This window comes from Staurois parvus, unplaced genomic scaffold, assembly GCF_062004578.1.
Source record: "Staurois parvus isolate SC_StPar_1 unplaced genomic scaffold, SC_StPar_1.0 ptg000155l, whole genome shotgun sequence".
NCBI classification, from domain to species: domain Eukaryota; kingdom Metazoa; phylum Chordata; class Amphibia; order Anura; family Ranidae; genus Staurois; species Staurois parvus.
Window position 1 is genome coordinate 23,851,561 of NW_028317951.1, and position 18,264 is coordinate 23,869,824.

Here is an 18,264-nt window from a genome sequence, read left to right on the forward strand (position 1 = left end):
TGTTAGTAATTTAGGTCACTGCAGCCAATATCTAGAGGGCACATCCATACACACAAAGGCAATCCAAAGCAACTCCAAATAGAAAAGAAATTCCAGCCTGTCTAGATAAATAGTCCAGCAACACCCACCTATTTAGGAGGGTATTTGGTTTATTAATATGAGTTTTAAGTTGCAATGGAGAGGTGAAAAAAGTTCCAGGACAAGGTCATCTGTTGCTCAAAGCGAACATGTTAAACTGAGCTCCACTAGGATGTGTGATGGCAAACCCCCCCCCCCAATAAAAGAATTCCCCCTCCTCCCAGTATAAACCCCCCCCCCCCTTCCTGCTGAAATCCCCCCTCCTCCCAAATCCCTTCTGTAGCACAAATCCCCTACTCCTAATATCCCCACTCCTACCACTAATCCTTCTCCCCTTCTAGCACAAATATTCTCATCACCAGCACAAATATTTGTTATCCCCCCCCCCCCCTTAGATGCAGTATGGCAGATGGCCATATGATATTGTTCTTCCCAGGATCCCCTCATCTTAACATATCACAGTTAAGAAGGAGCGTTGGGGGAAGCTTGCCTCGGCTTTGCCTTTTGAAACGTGTAGTTAGACGCAAGGCGCTATACAGGTCCAGTGCTGTGATGCATCCCTATGGAACCCAGTCCCTTAAGACCCCTTCAGGAGTATAGCCACCAAGACAGATGAAACCTGGACTTTTTCTACAGTCAAGCGTTTATTAGCAACAAATCCACTTTTATTAATGTAGAACATCATCAATTTTTAAAGAGTTGAAAAGGTTTGGCATACAGTTGCAAGAAAAAGTATGTGAACCCCTTGGGATTACATGGAGTTTTGCATGAATTGGGCATAAAATGTGCTCTGAACGTCATCTAAGTCACAACAATAGAAGAACACAGTCTGCTGAACATAATACTACACAAACATTAAATGTTGCCATGGTTTAATTGCACATAACATGTAAACATTCACAGTGCAGGGAGGAAAAAGTATGTGAGGCCCTAGCTTAATGACTTCTCCCAGAGCTAATTGGAGCCAGGAGTGAGCCAACCTTGACTCCAATCAGTGTGATGATATTGGATGTGTTGCTGAGAGCTGTCCTGCCCTTAAAAAACACACACCTGTTTTGGGTTTACTTGTTTCAAGAAGCACTGTCTGATGTGAACCATGCCTCGCAGAAAAGAGCTCTCAGAAGACCTACGATCAAGAATTGTTGACTTGCATGAAGCTGGAAAGGGTTACAGAAGTATCTCCAAAAGCCTTGATGTTCATGTGTCCACGGTAAGGAAGACTGTCTACAAATGGAGAAAGTTTAGCACTGTTGCTACTCTCCCTAGGCGTGGTCGTCCTGTAAAAATGACTGCAAGAGCACAGCGCAGAATGCTGCATGAGGTAAAGAAGAATCCCAGAGTGTCAGCTAAAGACCTACAGAAATCTCTGGCACATGCTAACATTTTTGTTGAAGTTTTGTTTGAAAACATTAAACAAGAATGGAGTACATGGAAGGACACCACGGAGGAAGCCATTGCTATCCAAAAAGAATATTGCAGCACGTTTGAAGTTTGCAAAAGAGCACCTGGATGTTCCACAGCACTACTGGCAAAATATACTGTGGACAGATGAAACCAAGATTGAGTTGTTTGGGAAGAACACACAACACTATGTGTGGAGAAAAAAAGGCACAGCACACCAACATCAAAACCTCACCCCCACTGTAAAACATGGCGGAGGGAGCATCATGGTTTGGGGCTGCTTTGCTGCCTCAGGGTCTGGACGGATTGTTGTCATTGATGGGAAAATGAATTCCAGAGTTTATCAAGACATTTTGCAGGAAAACGTACGACCCTCTGCCTGCCAACTGAAGCTCCGCAGAGGATGGGTGATGCAACAGGACAATGACCCAAAGCATACAAGTAATTCAACAAAACAATGGCTGCAACAGTACAGAATATGCCTTCTGGAGTGGCCCAGTCAGAGTCCTGACCTCAACCCGATTGAAATGCTGTGGCATGACCTTAAGAGAGCGATTCACACCAGACATCCCAAGAATATTGCTACACTGAAACAGTTTTGTGAAGAGGAGTGGTCCAAAATTACTCCAGATCGTTGTGCAGGTCTGATCTGCAACTACAGGAAACGTTTGGTTGAGGTTATTGCTGCCAAAGGAGGATCAACCAGTTATTAAGTCCAAAGGTTCACATATTTTTTCCTCCCTGCACTATGAATGTTTACATGTTATGTGCAATTAAACCATGGCAACATCTAATGTTTGTGTAGTATTATGTTCAGCAGACTGTGTTCTTCTATTGTTGTGACTTAGATGACGTTCAGAGCACATTTTATGCCCAATTCATGCAAAACTCCACGTAATCCCAAGGGGTTCACATACTGTTTCTTGCAACTGTATCTCAGCTTTATGAATACTTTTCACATGAATGGATAAGTTCACTTTTTTCGTAACATGTTACTGTAGAACCAATCCCCGATCCCCCATTGTGACAGCGAGAGGGGGATTTTCTCTCCCCGCTTACCGTCACACTTAAAAAATAACACGGCCGTGCAGGGTTCTGCCCGTCCGGTCGATTTATTCATATGCAGAGTTCTGTGAATGGGATGCTAAAAGTACCAACAGCCTTTAGGGCTCTCGACTTTCTCAATGAACTACCACGGCGCTGTTGAGCGCTCTGGTAGTTCATTTATTCTTCCTAGCAGTGTAAAACTTCCTGCCCGTACAGTTTACTGGCAGACAGCTTACACTGTCATGCTGTCTGCTGATCAAGGGTGCAATGCTTTCCAGGAGCCTACAAAAAAAATTGTAAATGCACATTTTTTACCTGCAAAAAATGTGCATTTATTTATTTTTACACATGAACTTATCCTTTAAGGAGGTTTCTCTTCAATTACTGTCTCACAAACATGATCGTAAGTGAATGGAGATCTTTCCAAGGAAGGTGTATCCCATTTTTGAAAGCTTTCCCCATTGGAAGCAATTTCCTCTACATTTGTTTCAGTGAGAACTGTAAAATGTTGGAACTCTTCTGTCCCCTTCACCATTCCTTTCTGTCCTGAAGACAATAGACCATTTGACAGATGGTAAGGATGAACCTCTTGGTTTGAGTGCTTTGACATGTTCCCACCAACATGGCGCGTATATCCGGCCACTCGGCGGGTTGGCTTTAACACTGAGTGGCCACATGTATGCGTCTATCGGTAAACCGTTTACTGTGCCGCGCTCCCAGCACAGCAAATAATATGTATTGAAATGGTTTTCCAGCAGGACCATTTGATACAAGCCAGTCTAACAACTAGCTTCTGTTGAACAGACAGGGGTACACACCTACTGAACTGTATGATTTTTGGTTTTTGTATACCCAGCTTTAGTTTTACGCTTATGTGGATTTCTGTTGCAATTCATGCACATTTACAACTATACCATTTTAAAACAGCTTATACTGAAACCAAACATACGCGCGGCAGACTGTTTATTGTAAACAACACTTTGTATTAACATAACCGTTATCACGGCACTTTTAGCAACACTCCTACAAAAATAAATTTACGGCTACAAAAATTGCTTTGTAAAATACTTTTCCTTATGCTATGCACAATTTCAGATGTAGTTTCACTAGTGGTGCCTATCCTTTTTTTAAGATGGAGCCCATTTTTTGGGTACCGGCTGTGCACCTTGGTTCTATGCTACACTTCTGTCAGACAAGCAAAAAGACCTTTGACCTGATGATCTTGTAAATATCTAACTAAATGAAGCACGAGTCATACTTTGGGAATTTAATCTCCATCTCAAAGTCTTGTCATCCTTTTTTGTTCTGCTCTGCTGAGAATCTGGTCGTGTGGTCACATTGCCAGTTTCCTCTTTTGTTGGACTGCAGTAGACCATACACATAAGGGATAAATGCTGAGTCAGTTTTACCATGCCTATTATGGAAGCTCCACCAACAAGCATAAGAGTTGGCCAAAAAAGGCAATGAAACACCACTGAGCGATCGTACTTTTTAATCAGTATGACATCTTCTGGTTTACTGTCATGTCGATGAAAGCATGCGAACGGAGTGTCATTCTTGCGTTCGAAGTACTGTTTCACATCTAGAACACCATCCAGTAGATCATTCTTGTCTCGTTGGCACTTTGGAACATAAAAGCACTTCATGAAATAAAAAAATATTAGGATTATCAGTACTGATCGGTTTTTAGAAAACTGAACTTATGTACACTGTTGGGTACAGTTTCTAGGTTTTTCAGACACAATCAGATCAAAAGTAATGAGGTCCATATAATATATACTATAAGTAGATATGGTGGTGTAACGCTAATACCATGTGGTGATTGACATAAAACATTAAATAAAGGACTTGATTTTAAATGGGTGAATACACAAATTATAACTATATAGGTGTACAGTGGTGCACCTAATGTGTATCCCACAAACATGCCATCAAGAATGTGACTAAATAAAAGTGATAGTTGATTTAAGTGAAACAAATATTAACCAAATATAAATGCACATGATCATAAATGAACAATATTCATAAATCATATAGCACAAAGTCCCAAACTTATAACTGTGATGAATCAATCTTTGACCGTGAAAATTAATACGTGCTCAAGTGCATCAGACCATCTGTCACCATCTAGCGTGCACACTTACCTCCAATCTTTGACCCTCAAGGAGTCATAAGGCATAAAAAATCACCAGTTAATTACAGGTGGGATGAATCTCACTCTCTGGATGGACACAGGATCAGCTTCCACACAGCCCAGGGTTAATCAACCATTACAATGGTAAGGCACCATTACAAAACTCCTCCACTCTCCCAATGGCTCATAAACAGGGAATCAGAGAAAAAGCCACCATAGTGTAATAGAGTAAAGTTTATTATAACATACACAAATGCCAAAGACCTACACATTAAAATTGGGTCATAGACCCACCAGGCATGAACTGTATAACCCAAAGTCAAGGTGCTTGCATAGGGAGTCCAAAAATGGCTGCCGTCCATGCGTAACTTCATCACCACTCTAGTCCCAAGACTTCTGTAACCAATGCCATCAGTATGTTTTGCAACAATACGCTTGCAAAGGTCTTGAGAGAGCTGTTTGCTTTTACCCATCATGAGATTTTTCTTGTGTGACACCTTGGTAGTGAGACACATTTTTATAGGCCATCAGTTGAGACTGAACCAGCTGATATTAATTTGCACGGACAAGGGGCAGGATTGCTTTCTAATTACTGATAGAGTTCTGCTGGTATCTTGGCTTTCCATGCCTTTTTGCACCTCCCTTTCTTCATGTGTTCAATAATTTTTCCCAGTGTCATTCCATCTTATTACACACAACTTAATTAATTTCTGAACTAATTTTTTGGTTTCTGTGTGTATGGATTGCATGGGTTGTTACCGACGTGGTAAAAATGTCATATCAAAAGCACCTTTAGAAATGTATTTACCTAGAAAAATGGTGACGTGTTCAATACTTATTTTACCCACTGTATCTCACCCACTTTCAGGTGCCATTGTAAGGAAATTATTCAATGTTTTTTCACTTTACCTGTCAGTGGTCTTAATGTTATGGCTGATTGGTGAGAGAGATGCATTTTATTCAACCCTCAAAGCACTGGTTTATTTTTATTTAGACAACAAGACTCAATACGTCTCTGCCAGACCTCTGCTTAAAAAAAAAAAAAAGGTTATTTACCAGTTTGCATTCTGCATATGAACAAGCAAAGCCGTGTTCATTTTAATGAATAGGGGCAAGTGTCTGTAGAAGGACAACCCAGTATACCCTATCAAAGTCATGTAACCAGGCTCTCCTATAATCTGCAGCGTTATGCAGAAACCACTCTAAAGGATGCTGCAGGCTCCATGCCCTACATTTTATGATTTGATTTAAAACAACGTGGGGTAAAAACTGGGTTATCCATTGTCTATAACAAGCAGCCATCTTAAAGCCTAAGTTTACCTAGAGCAAACATTTTTTTTTTTTTAAATCTGCACAAGGGATATTACCTGCAGTGAGTGGTGCCCCTTGTGCTCTTGCATCGTCCTTTCGCTGAAATCTTCCTCCACTGATGCCCCCCACCCCCATTGCTGTAGTTTTCTGGCGTGGCGGGAGTTAATAGAACTAAGGAACCGTGATGAGCACTCTTAAAGAGAATCTGACTATTCCCACCCTTTCTATTCATAGAAACCATTACTATAGCTTCTATGAGAAAAGTACAATCTATGAATGGACCCATCAATCATCCGTCCGTCCCTCCTCCATTCATGCATCCTGTTTTTTTCACGTGTATAAACGTAGGGCTTAAAGCTGAACTCCGGGAAAGCATATTGGCTAAATACAAAAGGCATGTGTATTCTTACTTCTATCTTGGTGTTCTGAGTTTCTTCCAGATCTCTGATGTAGTCCAGTGTGAAATGTTGCCTTTGTGCAGGAGCTTCCTGTAATACAGAGCAGCTGATCTTGTGCAGGGTGACTGGCCTTGTATATGCCCCCCTACTCTTATTCTGCAGGCAGCCTGTAGTGGGTGGTTCTGCTGGGTCCCACCCACACCTCTGCTATCTGCATAAGCTATGTACAGCACAATGCTGATATCACGGCTACTTTTACAAGTTAATACCGGAGTTTGAAAAGGCATTTGGTGCACAAAAAGTGGATTAATATCCTTTTTAGCTTTTATAGGGTGAGTTCACCTTTGGAACATGTTATATGTTCCACCTGTATTTAGGGCGGAACATGTAACATGTTCCAGCTCCTGCCCACTCTCCCCCCCAGTCCCCCCTCCTGTGACAGGAGGCAGGAGATTTTCTCCCAACACCCACTGTCACTTTTTAAAAACAGCCTTACTGTTTGCGGCTCAGCCTACACAGCTGTGTCATTCATTCACAGATTTCTATGAATGAATAAACAAGTACTGTGTGTCACCATGGCAGACAGACTTGTAGTTTCAGTGGTCCAGCAAGGGCTCCCATGAAAGTTTTTGCACCTTGGATTCAGCTTTCATATTCATTTTAGAAAATACATTACATTGTTATTGCTCTTTTGGTGTGCAATAGACTGATACTCTTTGAAAGACTCGTAAGCAAAAGTTTAGTGAAAGGGTGTGTCATGTTATTGTAGAATCCAGAATCCTATTTTATACATACAATCACGGCCAAAAATATTGGTATCCCTGCAGTTCTGTCAGATAATCCATCACTTCACCTAGAAAATTGTTGCAATTACAAATGTTTAGGCATTCTCATGTTTATTCCTTTTGTTAGTATTGGTATGACATACAAAAGTGGAGAAACGGAAAGCCAAATCTGACACATGCCACACAACAACAACAAAACTTCAACAATGGACTGGACAAAATTATTGGCACCGTCTCAAAATTGTAAGAAATTATTGCTTTGCAAGTTTGTGATGCTCCTGTAATTTGTAATTAAACTCACCTGTATCAGTTAACAGGTGCTGACAAAGAAATCACATCGGCAACCAGTTAAAATTGTGAAAAATTGACTCAACCTTTCTGTTGTGTGTCTTTGGGTGCCTCATGGAGAATTAAAAGAGCAGCAAAGAATTGTCTGAGGATTTGAGAACAAAAATTGTGAAAAAGCATGGATAAGCTCAAGGTTACAAGTCCATCTCCAGAGATCTTAATATTCCTCTGTCTACTTTGCGTGACATTGTCAAGAAGTTTACAGCCCATGGCAATGTAGCTCCCTGGATGTGGATGAAAGAGAAATGAATTGATCAAAGATTGCAACAAAGGACTGGTGGCTAAATACCCTCTAATAACGTCCAGACAAATTCAAGCTGACCTTCAGGCACAGGGTAAAACTGTCAGCTCACACTATAGGTCACCATCTAAATGAAAAGGGATGCTGATAGGAGAGACCCAGGAGGACCTCACTGCTGACACAGAAACATAAAAAAAAGCCAGATTTGAGTTTGCCACAACTTACCTGACAAAGCCAAAATCCTTTTGGGAGAATGTGCTGTGGACAAACGAAACAAAATTACAGCTTTTTGGTAAAACCCACCATTCTACTGTTTTCAGAAAAAGAAATGATGCCTTTAAAGAAAATACAGTCCCTACAGTCAAACATGGTGGAGGTTCACTGATGGTTTGAGGTTGCTTTGCTGCTTCAGGCACTGGATGTCTTGACCATGTGCATGGCATTTCAATATCTGAAGACTAGCAAATAATTCTGGGGTGCAATGTAGGGCCCAGTTTCAGAAAGTTGTGTCTCCATCAGAGATCATGAGTTTTACAGCAGGATAATGAAAAACACACCAAAAAGCACCCAGAAATGGTTTAAAACAAGCACTGGAGAGTAGTGAACTGGCCAGCAATGAGTCCAGATCTCAATTCCATAGAGCACCTGTGCAGAGATCTCAAAACAGCAGTTGGGAAAAGGAACCCTTCCAATCTAAGAGACCTGAAGCCATTGGCAAAAGAGTGGTCCACAATTCCAGTAGAGAGGCGTAAGAAACTCATTGATGGTTACAGGAAGCGATTTCAGTTATTTTTTCCAAAGGGTGTGCTACCAAATATTAAATTGAGGGTGCCAATAATTTTGTCCAGTCCATTTCTGGTATTTTGCATAGACTGTGTCAAATTTGGCTTTTTGTTTCTCCTACCTGCAGAGCTTATTACGAATGTCCATATAAGAGAACATCTGGGTAGCAGTGACTAGAGATGAGCGAATTTTTCAAAAATTCGATTCGGCTGATTCGGCGAATTCCAGGAAGAAATTCGATTCGATGCGAATTAATTCGCTACGAAGTTAACTTATAAAAAGGGTTTCTAGGCTTCAGAGAGCCTTTAAATTAGTGCAGAACACTGTACCTTTAATTTAAATGCCCTTGGAGATGAGGAAGGAGAAGGAGAAGGATGAGAAGGAGAAGGATGAGAAGAAGGAGAAGGAGAAGGATGAGAAGAAGGAGAAGAAGGAGAAGGAGGAGAAGGAGAAGGATGAGAAGAAGGATGAGAAGAAGGAGAAGAAGGATGAGAAGAAGGAGAAGGAGAAGGATGAGAAGAAGGAGAAGGATGAGAAGAAGGAGAAGGAGAAGGATGAGAAGAAGAAGAAGGATGAGAAGGATGAGAAGAAGGAGAAGGATGAGAAGAAGGAGAAGGATGAGAAGAAGGAGAAGAATGAGAAGAAGGAGAAGAATGAGAAGAAGGAGAAGGATGAGAAGAAGAAGGATGAGAAGAAGGAGAAGGATGAGAAGAAGGAGAAGGATGAGAAGAAGGAGAAGGATGAGAAGAAGGAGAAGGATGAGAAGGAGAAGGATGAGAAGAAGGACAGTTCTGTGACAGTTTCTGTCTATTTCTGACAGTTCTGGGACATTCACTCCATACAGCGGTTGAAACATTGTATCTATTTGTTTCCATAAATGACATTCTGCAGATACACTTAGAGGAGCTCTGCAGATACACTTTTTGCCGGCTTGGAATTATTCTTATTTTCATCCTACTTCTTCATCCTCATCCTCTTCTTCTTCTGAGGATGAGGATGAAGAAGAAGAAGAAGAAGTAGGATGAAAATAAGATTAATTCCAAGCCGGCAAAAAGTGTATGTGCAGAGCTCCTCTAAGTGTATCAGCAGAGCTCCTCTAAGTGTATCTGCAGAATAGAGGAACTCTGCACATACACTTTTTGCCGGCTTGGAATTATTCTTATTTTCATCCTACTTCTTCTTCTTCATCCTCATCCTCTTCTTCTTCTTCTGAGGATGAGGATGAAGAAGAAGTAGGATGAAAATAAGATTAATTCCAAGCCGGCAAAAAGTGTAACTGCAGAGCTCCTCTAAGTGTATCTGCAGAATAGAGGATCTCTGCACATACACTTTTTGCCGGCTTGGAATTATTCTTATTTTCATTCTTCTTCTTCTTCATCCTCATCCTCTTCTTCTTCTGAGGATGAGGATGAAGAAGAAGAAGTAGGATGAAAATAAGAATTGCAAACCGGCAAAAAGTGTATGTGCAGAGTTCCTTTATTTCTGACAGTTCTCTGACAGCTTCTTCACATGTACAGCGGTTGAAACATCTGTATCCTAAATGGAAACTAATAGATACAATGTTTCAACCGCTGTACATGTGTTCCTTCTGTCAGAGAACTGTCAGAAATAGCGGAGCTCTCTGCAGGGACACTTTTGCCGGCTGATCGGGAAAAATCCGATTCGCGCACCCGAAGTAGGCAAATATTCGGATTCGCCGCGAATCAAATTTTTCCTGAAATTCGTATCGAATTCCGGTTCGCCTGGTTCGATTCGCTCATCTCTAGCAGTGACCATAACATGATTTTATTTTTCCCGTATGTGCTTGCTGTTTATAGCTAACAATAAATGAAAACGCTCAATTTCAAGAGAGCTAACTTTCCAAGGCTGAGAGCTGCTCTCCAAGACTTATGCAGGCCATAGATGGGGAGAAAAAACGGCAGATTTTTCTTTTAAAAAACGAAAATTCGGTCGTTCAAGCGGCCGACATTACCATCAATGGTAAAAAAGAAATCGGCCGATTTTCATCCCTTCTACAGCTGGCAAAAAGTGTCCCTGCAGAGAGCTCCGCTATTTCTGACAGTTCCTTCACATTTACAGCGGTTGAAACATTGTATCTATTTGTTTCCATTTAGGATACAGATGTTTTTATTCGGAAACAAATAGATACAATGTTTCAACCGCTGTAAATGTCAAAGAACTGTCAGAGAACTGTCAGAAATAGCAGAGCTCTCTGCAGAGATACTTTTTGCTGGACTCGAATTCTTCTTATTTTCATCCTACTTCTTCTTCTTCTTCATCCTCATCCTCTTCTTCTTCTTCTTCTTCTTCTTCTTCCTCATCCTCTTCTTCTTCTTCTTCTTCTTCTTCTTCTTCATCCTCATCCTCTTCTTCTTCATCCTCCTCCTCCTCCTCTTCTTCTTCTTCTTCTTCTTCATCTTCATCTTCATCTTCTTCATCTTCTTCATCTTCATCTTCATCTTCTTCATCTTCTTCATCTTCTTCTTCTTCTTCATCTTCTTCTTCTTCTTCTTCTTCATCTTCTTCATCTTCTTCTTCTTCATCTTCTTCATCTTCTTCATCTTCTTCATCTTCTTCTTCATCTTCTTCTTCTTCTTCTTCTTCTTCTTCATCTTCATCTTCTTCTTCTTCTTCTTCTTCATCTTCTTCATCTTCTTCTTCTTCTTCATCTTCTTCATCTTCTTCTTCTTCTTCATCTTCTTCTTCTTCATCTTCTTCTTCTTCATCTTCTTCTTCTTCATCTTCTTCTTCTTCATCTTCTTCATCTTCTTCTTCTTCTTCTTCATCTTCTTCTTCTTCTTCATCTTCATCTTCTTCTTCATCTTCTTCTTCATCTTCTTCTTCATCTTCTTCTTCATCTTCTTCTTCATCTTCTTCTTCATCTTCTTCTTCATCTTCTTCTTCATCTTCTTCTTCATCTTCTTCTTCATCTTCTTCTTCATCTTCTTCTTCATCTTCTTCTTCTTCTTCTTCTTCTTCTTCTTCTTCTTCATCAGCATCATCCTCTTCTTCTTCATCCTCTTCTTCTTCTTCATCCTCTTCTTCTTCTTCATCCTCTTCTTCTTCTTCATCCTCTTCTTCTTCTTCATCCTCTTCTTCTTCTTCATCCTCTTCTTCTTCTTCATCCTCTTCTTCTTCTTCATCCTCTTCTTCTTCTTCATCCTCTTCTTCTTCTTCATCCTCTTCTTCTTCTTCATCCTCTTCTTCTTCTTCATCCTCTTCTTCTTCTTCATCCTCTTCTTCTTCTTCATCCTCTTCTTCTTCTTCATCCTCTTCTTCTTCTTCATCCTCTTCTTCTTCTTCATCCTCTTCCTCTTCCTCTTCCTCTTCCTCTTCCTCTTCCTCTTCCTCTTCCTCTTCCTCTTCCTCTTCCTCTTCCTCTTCCTCTTCCTCTTCCTCTTCCTCTTCCTCTTCCTCTTCCTCTTCCTCTTCCTCTTCCTCTTCCTCTTCCTCTTCCTCTTCCTCTTCCTCTTCCTCTTCCTCTTCCTCTTCCTCTTCCTCTTCCTCTTCCTCTTCCTCTTCCTCTTCCTCTTCCTCTTCCTCTTCCTCTTCCTCTTCTTCTTTTTCTTCTTTTTGTCTTCCTCTTGCAGGTCACTGCTCATGCGCAGATTTTTTATCGGTAAAAAATCGGCCGATTTGCCCACTAATTGCCGCGAAAATCGGCCGATTTTTTTTCCAACTTTACCGAAAAAAAAAAACGGCCAAAATACCGAAAAACGGCCGACCAAATCGCCCACTAACGATCCGAAAATCGGCCGATTTTATTTTCGGCCGAAAAATCGTCCGATTTTCGACCCATCTATGGCCTGCATTAGTCTGGGAGGGAATATTGGTGAACACAACATAGAAATGGGAGTTCTTCAAAGACTGTATGTGTGAACACACTGCAAAATATATTCCCATGGGCAACAAGTTTAAAAGGCTAAAACTCAAACCTATGTGGCTTACGGCCAAAGTTAAAAAGGCTATAGATCATAAGAAAAGAGATTTTATTCAAAATAAAAATGAAGGAACGCTATCATCGTTTAAACATTACAAAGAATATAACAGAATATGCAAAAAGGAAAGAAAAGGCCGCAAAAATTTAAATCGAACGACAGATTGCAAAAGCTAGCAGGACCAACCCAAAAAAATTCTTGAATTTATATTAATAGTAAAAAGACCATATAGATGAGTTCTTGCTGGAAAAAAATATTTTAAGCAACAGACAGCATGGATTCATGAAAGACAGAAGCTGTCAAACAAATCTGATTTCTTTTTATGAGGGGGTGAGCAAAAGCTTGGACAGAGGGGTGGTGGTGGATGTGGTATACTTGTACATGCAAAAGCGTTTGACACAGTTCCCCACACACAGCTAATGTGTAAGGTAAAGTGTACGGGTTTGGAAAAATCCATATGTAAATGGATAGAAAACTGGCTAAAAGATCATATTCAGAGAGTAGTGGTTAATGATTCATACTCTGAATGGTCTGGGGTCATCAGTGGTGTACCCCAGTGTTCAGAGTTGGGACCCTTGATTTTTAATATATTTATAAACGATATAGGGTCTGGGATTAAAAATCCCATTTCAGTCTTTGCAGATGACACCAAGCTGTGCAGTGGAATAACGTCCTTAATGTCTTCAACTTACAAGCCAACCTCAATGCACTGTTTAATTGGGCAACTATGTGGCACATGAGGTTTAATGTTGATAAATGTAAGGTTCTGCACTTGCGGGCTAAGAATATGCATACATCGTACATACAAGGGGGGTACAACTGGGGGAATCAATGGTGGAGAAGGATCTGGGAGTTCTGGTAGATCACAAGCTTAATAATGGTATGCAATGCCAAGCTGCGCTTTCTAAAGTGAGCAAAATCCTCTCTTTTATTAAAAGTGGTAAAGACTCCAGAGAGAGAGATATATCATTTTACCCCTGTACAAATCATTAGTAAGACTTCATCTGGAATATGCAGTTCAGTTCTGGGCACCAATTCACAAAAAGAATATTGGGGAACTGGAGAAAGTGCAGTAAAGGGCAACTAAACTGATACAAGGCATGGAGGAGATCAGCTACGAGGAAAGATTAGAGGAACTGAATTTATTCTCTCTTGAGAAGAGGAGATTAAGGGGGGGATATGATCAACATGTATAAATACATCAGTGGTTCATATAGTGAACTCGGTGTAGAGCTATTCACCCTGAGGTCAACACAAAGGACAAGGGGGCAGAATAGACTCCCTCAAGAGTTGGTTCTGGTCAGCTCAGTGGATTGCTTCAAAAAAGGCCTGGATTGTTTCTTAGATAAACAGAATATAACTGGATACTAACATTTATAGGTTGATCCAGGGAATATCCAATTGCCTCTTGGGGAATCAGGAAGGAATTTTTTTCCCAGCAGGAGCAAATTGGATCATGCTTTGCTGGGGGGTTTTTTTTTTGCCTTCCTCTGGATCAACTGTGGGTATAGCATTATAACTTTTTTTTCTCTATGGTTGAACTGGATGGACTTTTGTCTTTTTTCAGCCAGACTGACTATGTAAGTATGTAACAATACAAACAAAAGAAATAAACATGAGAATGCCTAAACATTTGTAATTGCAACAACTTTCTGGGCGAAATGGTGCATTATCTGACAGAAATGCAGGGGTGCCATAATTTTTGGCTATGACTACTGTTAAAATAAAAGTATCAGTGAGCATGGGTAGATATCTGTGTACTCACCTTGGGGTTTATCTGGACAGCCTCTTCATTGTAATGCAGAGAAGCAACATGACCAGAAGCAGACACGTTCACCAGTATCTGAAGACAGGGGTATTTGGATTGGCCATGGCAGTCTACACCACAGGTGAAAGAACAGTCCACCCAGTCATCCATTATATCCGCCTGGATAATTGTGCAGTTGGACTCTTCATTCCATACACTGATAGACAGAAAAAAAAATCTTTTCAGATGAAGTTTATCATCATGCACTATTGCTGCAAAACCATACATATAAAACCATATATATATTGTGGGGGGTCTATTGAGCTTTAAAACTATTTGCTGACATTTGATATATCAATGTTACAGGTTCTAGTTATTGTTAAAAGTGCTGAGGCCTCCATGTATTTTTATAAACATCTACAATATTGCTTGAATTTGGGAGATTTATTAAAGGTGATATTTTATTTGCACTCTACTACAGATCTTAATTAGTTTTTACTTCTCTTGTTTAAAACATAAAATATGCTAAAATGTCAAATAAAGGAAATATGAAGAAATGATTAGCAGAAAATAGCGGTTAGAGTTGAGCCCAAAAATGGCAAGCCAATAGATGCAGTCAGTTCATATCCACAGAACTTGGTTTATGACATACACTATATTGCCAAAACTATTGGGACCCCTCTCCCAATAACTGGATTCAGGTGTTCCAATCACCTCCATGCCACAGGTGTATAAAATAATCACCTAGGCAAGCAGACTGCTTCTACAAACATTTGTGAAAGAATGGGTCGCTCTCAGGAGCTCAGTGAATTCAAGCTTGGTACCGTGATAGGTTGTAACCTGTACAATGAGTCTATCCATGAAATCTCCTTGCTACTAAATATTCCATGGTCAACTGTTAGTGGTATTATAATAAAGTGGAAGCAACTGGGAACAACAGCAACTCAGCTACATAGTGGTAGGCCACATAAAATGACCGAGTGGGGTCAGCGCATGCTGAAGCGCACAGTGTGCAGATGTCGCCATCTGTCTGCAGAGTCGATAGATAAAGACCTCCAAACTTTGTGTGGCCTGCAGATTAGCACTACAACAGTGTGTAGAGAGCTTCATAGAATGGGTTTCCATGGCCGAGCTGCTGCATCCAAGCCTTGCATCACCAAGTGCAATGCAAAGCAAAGCGTTGGATAGAATGGTGTAAAGCACACTGCCACTGGACTTTTGAGCAGCGGAGATATGTTCTCGCGCTTCTCTGGCAGTCCGCTGGACATGTCTGGGTTTGGCGGTTGCCAGGAGAATGGTACCTTGGTACCAATGACTGCGTAGTATATAGTTTGGTGGAGGAGGGATTTCAGGGGTTGGGCTTGGCCCCTTAGTTCCTGTGAAGAGACCTCTTAAGGTGTCAGCATACAAAGACATTTTGGACAATTTCATGCTCCCAACTTTGTGGGAACAGTTTGGGGATGGCTCTTTCCTGTTCCAACATGACTGCGCACCAGTGCACAAAGCAAGGTCCATAAAGATGAGCGAGTTTTGCGTGGAGGAACTTGACTGGCTTGCACAGAGTCCTGCCCTCAACCTAATAGAACACCTTTGGGATTAATTAGAGCAGAGACCGCGAGCCAGGCCTTCTTGTTCAACATCAGTGCCTGATCTTACAAATGCGCTTCTGGAAGAATGGTCAAACATTCCCATAGACACACTCCTAAACCATGTGGACAGCCTTCCCAGAAGAGTTGAAGCTGTTGTAGCTGCACAGGGTGGGCCAACTCCATATTGAACCCTACAGACTAAGACTGGGATGCTATTAAAGTTCATGTGCAAGTAAAGGCAGGTGTCCCAATACTTTTGGCAATATAGTGTAGCTGTAGTTTTTACCTGTTGGTCCTAACACATGCAATTTATTTTTTAAGCATGTTAAAAATTGCAGCATTCTCTTTTTCCATGACTTAGCCATACTTTGGTGTTTGCTTATAAATATGATTCTGACTGGTGCTGAGTTTAGCACACTTGCTGTAACATGTAATATAATCAGGTAACAAGAGGCTTTTTGTACTTCTAAAGAAAAAATGTAATCCTGAGACTTACTTGAGCATGAAGGGTTTCAGTATTGCGATCCCCAGTAAAAAGAACATCAGTACTGAAAGGCCCATCATAGTGAATCCCAGCAGCATGGCTCTGTCTTCCCCAGCATTGGACACTTGCTTCTTCATCTTATCAGATGTCTTCACCCCATCACTGCCACTCTCTTTCCTCTTCACCTTGCCGGGTACTGGAGAAAAGGCTTCCCTTTGAAATAGCAGAGAATCCCGTTATCATATGCACATGTTTAAATTGATATACAAGATAAATACATTCCATTGTATGCAAAAATTTTTGTGGTCATATCCCCAGAGCTTTATAATAAAATGTTTCAATAGAGCCTTTGCTGTAATATTTGAAAAACGAATACTTAATGCAATTTAAAAAAAGATTTCTTCTTTTGCCTTGTTCTGCCAGGAATGTTTCAACTAGTTTGCCTTTACCAAAAAAACTGCCTATGATATAAGGGGCATCTGTAGATAAAAACAAAGTGTGCAGCTCTGAGCAAAGTTGAAAAATGCCCTTGCTATAGGTGTAGGCCAGTTATGTACTTCATGAAGCCTGACTGGAAGACTCCCAGAACATTGATAAAGACATTGTGCTAAGAGAGGCCTAGCTGTTAATGTTCACCTTCATTATCACAGAAGTGAGCTCTCAAATACTGAGCGCAGAGCTACTGCATCTGGGGGAGAAAGTGCATGTTAGCTGGTTTGAATCGGAGGAAGAACTCACTCCTGGGATGATAAAGGTGAACAGTAGCTGCTAGGCCATAGTTGCCAACAGTCCTGAAATGCCTGGGACATTCACAAACTTTGAACAGCTGTCCCAAGATGACCTTGTCCCGGGCTGAGTCCCGGAAATCAAGGTCTGTGATGGACAACTGTAAACTAGTGTATTCAAAACAGGGGCAACACAAAGGTGCTGCTGCACAGGTTGCACTCATATCAGACATCCATGCGGCACACCCATATCCCTCTCTCTACCTCCTCCAGCTCCCCAGCAGCAAAGCTGTTCAGTGACTCTTAGTATTGGGAACTTTGATGCAAGGAAGTAAGGTGGAGCCTGCCTTGTAGTGTGATTGGTTGGGACTAGTGAGGGGACATAGCTAGCCTCTGAGGGGTGATTACACCAGCCTGGCTTGAGCTTGGTCAGGTTCCACACGAGACAGTGGGAGGCTGCAGCGTGGACCTGCCTAGAGGAGATGCAGTGAGCAGACCCGACCAGAGAACTCACTAAAGGCACACTTTATTAAATGTAAAGTGTTATTAGGTCCAGGACCCTGCATTCACTATATCTGGTCTTTCACAGTAAACACAACATGGAAATGCAGTTATTTTAGTAAATATAAACTGCTAAATACCTTTTCTCAACAGCAGTGAATAGCAGTCTTGTGACTTCTGTCAGTGTCTGGCAGAGCACTGCTTAAGCTAGTAGAAGTTTTTATTTACCTCTGACTGACCTATGAGGCTGCATGACCGCTGACCCTCTGTCTGGACAGTGCTCATTGGCCCTGTGCTGATCACATGCACCCTTCCAAAGAAAAACTCTAGCAATACACACCAGAGCATGTGCAGACTTACCACAGCTTTTCTATACTGTGGCAGATGGATTGGGGACAGTAAAAGAAGGGGAGGATCAGAGAAGCCCGGATCAAACAGCCTTTTTTTTTATGTGGAGGATTAACCCCTTCAGTTCCACAGTGAGTATAACAAGCATGCTTTACTGCATATACAGACTGAGTTTACTGTTGTGGATTTAATAACATTTTAAATGTTTTCTATGCTATCTCTGGCGATTTGGAAGAGCTGCAATCTCAGTATGACAGCTTATCCTGCTCTGTATATTAGAAGTCACTGTCAGTGCTCCTGATACACATGGCTGGACCAGCTATCAAATTACAGGTCAGACCTGTAGGACTAGAAGAGAAGCTCTCATTATATACAGTACAATCTGCAGAGTTTGGCTGTTAGTTTG

At 41.1% G+C, this 18,264-nt stretch overlaps 1 protein-coding gene across 3 annotated transcripts in view; it reads right to left on the reverse strand.

Annotated features, from left to right (window-relative positions):
- Window positions 1-3,472: 3,472 nt before the first annotated feature.
- KCNMB3 (potassium calcium-activated channel subfamily M regulatory beta subunit 3) overlaps window positions 3,473-18,264 on the reverse strand; it is a 35,036-nt gene continuing 20,244 nt past the window's right edge. Inside the window, exons 2-5 of one of the 3 annotated variants that reach the window (XM_089675542.1) lie at window positions 16,297-16,497; window positions 14,230-14,428; window positions 7,969-8,001; window positions 7,249-7,726 (exon numbers count right to left, since the gene is read on the reverse strand). In XM_089675542.1, the coding sequence (XP_089531668.1) occupies window positions 7,637-7,726; window positions 7,969-8,001; window positions 14,230-14,428; window positions 16,297-16,497 (523 nt within the window). In that variant the 3' untranslated portion in view covers window positions 7,249-7,636. Of the gene's footprint in view, window positions 4,167-7,248; window positions 7,727-7,968; window positions 8,002-14,229; window positions 14,429-16,296; window positions 16,498-18,264 lie in introns of those variants that run through there. The other 2 variants (XM_089675541.1, XM_089675539.1) reach the window with 2 other exon arrangements.